The sequence below is a fragment of the Symphodus melops genome, assembly GCF_947650265.1.
Source record: "Symphodus melops genome assembly, chromosome: 7".
Classification (NCBI taxonomy): domain Eukaryota; kingdom Metazoa; phylum Chordata; class Actinopteri; order Labriformes; family Labridae; genus Symphodus; species Symphodus melops.
The window spans coordinates 14,161,086-14,163,481 of NC_136697.1; the positions used below are offsets into that span (position 1 = coordinate 14,161,086).

General features: G+C 37.2%; 1 protein-coding gene across 1 annotated transcript; it reads right to left on the reverse strand.

Moving 5' to 3' along the window:
- Nucleotides 1-609: 609 nt before the first annotated feature.
- On the reverse strand, nucleotides 610-2,056 carry LOC306826998 (C-C motif chemokine 26-like). Its single transcript, XM_079348603.1, has 4 exons — nucleotides 1,969-2,056; nucleotides 1,740-1,860; nucleotides 1,097-1,174; nucleotides 610-997 (listed from the first exon to the last, which is right to left on the reverse strand). Exons 1-4 carry the CDS (start codon nucleotides 2,048-2,050, stop codon nucleotides 859-861), a joined length of 420 nt encoding a protein of 139 aa, XP_079204729.1. The 5' UTR covers nucleotides 2,051-2,056; the 3' UTR covers nucleotides 610-858.
- Nucleotides 2,057-2,396: the final 340 nt, after the last annotated feature.

The window sequence follows — 2,396 nt, forward strand, 5'->3', positions numbered from 1 at the left end:
CATCCTTTTCTAAGTACACCATTCAAACAAGTCACGCCACCAAAACAACATGCAGAGCAGCAGTCTGCTCATTTAGCACAATCTGAAGATCTAAAAAATAAATACACTTTAAAGCGGCGATGATAAGCAGATTTCCCTGTTCATTTACAGCATTTATAGTATTACTTTAAAAATACTACGAAAAAACTGCTAAAAAATATTTTAGTACTTGTAATAGTTTGCCTAGCCTAGCTCAGTCCTTATTGCAGAGGACGTGGGTTCAACCTTGGCCCTTTGCTGCATGTCATCCAAACACTCCCTGTCTCTCTTCAGCCTCCTATCCAATAAAATGGCTCGAAAAAATATTTTAAAAACAAACAAACATGTTATGATGTTGTTTTAGGTACATTTTATTCACCATTATAATGAATATTAAAAAAATTGTTCGGGGAGGCTTCGTAAAAGATAAGGAAAACATTGTTAGAGGATTATGAATTATCTTCATTGTTATGAGGATTATTAATGACATGTTTTGCATATTAATTTGATCAGGCAGTGAAATAAAAACATGAATAATCAAAAACAATGATAAACAAATGTCAAAAAATGTTTGTCTTATTATATAAAATGTTTATTGGCACATAAGATACAGCTGTGGCTTGCATACATGATCACTTTTTTATAGGATTCTTGTTATATACTTGAGTATTGGTTCTGAAGCTGTGTATATTTAGGCAAGTAAATGAAGTAAGCATTTCTTTTTCAGAGATTATATCCAGAAGGTGACTAGATCACAGCAGGCTTATAATTCTAATACTTTGAGTGTCGAGCGCGAAAACAGTCGAGTTCCGAATCCAAAAAGAGACCACAGCTCGTTTTTTAGTCATAGAAGCCTTCAGTGCTGTCTGCGATGGTTTCTGTGGTGCTGGAGAAAGATCCACTTCCATAATTGAATGAATGGGTGACATTTTTCTTTGCCTGAGTTTGACTGGCATGGGCCATCTTCTTGAGTTTTAAACTGTAAAGAAAGACGAGTTAATGTCAAAGAAAGGCTACCATTGAAATAAAAGTCTAACTTGAAACGTTTTGGTATTCAAAGTGAGCAGAAGTGTCGTACCTGAGTAAATCCAGAAGTTTCCTCACCCACGGGTCCCTCTGTGTTGTACAAATCTCATGTTTTCTTGTGGTGTAGAAACTATAGTAATGAGACACACAAAGAGCATTGTAAGAAAGTGTCCATTATAACAACCTTTATTTTTATTAATTTTTTTAATGAAAACATCATGAATGAAAGTCACCAATTTGTACCATCATGATCAAAAAATAAGTCAAGAAGACTACAAATCTGACCACGTCATTTTTTGACATCATTCAATTTTGTTCACAAAGTATTGTGATTTAATATTCAGCTATCTAATTTCGTCTTCCCTAAAGGCTTGATGCGATTTATGGAGATTTGGCGCTGACTGAATTACATCCTGTTTAGAGTTATGAAATCCAAACAGTCTTTATTGCAAACTGCTGTTGTTGACTTTATCCGATGACTGACTTTTTTTGGCAAGAAATTCTCTAATACAGCTTATCATTCACCAGTGTCTTTTAATTATTTTGGAATAAATCCAATCAACGCAACCAGTCTTCACCAACTGTCTCCGAAAAGTTTCACATTTTCGGACCATCACCTTCTTATTTCATAGTCAACAAGTCTGACTGGTGCTGGCGGTGTCACAGGTTGGACATAAAGTAGCAGAGACTCTTACATGATCGCCTCCATGCGACAGTTTTCCTTCCGAGTTATTTCTTTGTAGCCTGTTATACGCCTGAAAGGTATCGGCTTCCTGTTAAATGTTGTACAACAGCTCTTGGCCTTCTGAGAGTCTTCTACACAAAAACAAAAAAACACACTCCACATTAATAATCATCACATTGATCCGTGGTATATGGTATATCGTTAATGGTCAGCGTTTAAATGTGATGAGATAAACTTACGGGCAGCTTTAGTTAGACTGGCCGGACCCAGCGTGATGCAGAAGAGGACGACAATCATGGAGATCTGACATCTTGGAGACATGTTGATAGTCGGAAGAAACCGGCTGAGAACTTACTGAAAACACGGCCTCCCACATATTTATACTTTTAGAGGTGCTCTTTTTTTATAACCTGTGGCTCTTAATTGGGGACAGGAAGCTCACTATTGCATCATTGCAGGCAACGATGCATATGGTGCACTTTGATCACGATTTAAGCCCTCACTGTGCCAGTTTGCTACATCTTGGCGTCTGCGTGGGCCTTGGAGAGTTTCACTGTGATGCATTAAGTCCATGCAGCCTCCTTGGGCTATCATCTAAATGAATGCCTTCTGTGTTTATAATTGTAATGTGAAATTCTTCACATACAGTGCAGCTGACTCTAATCGA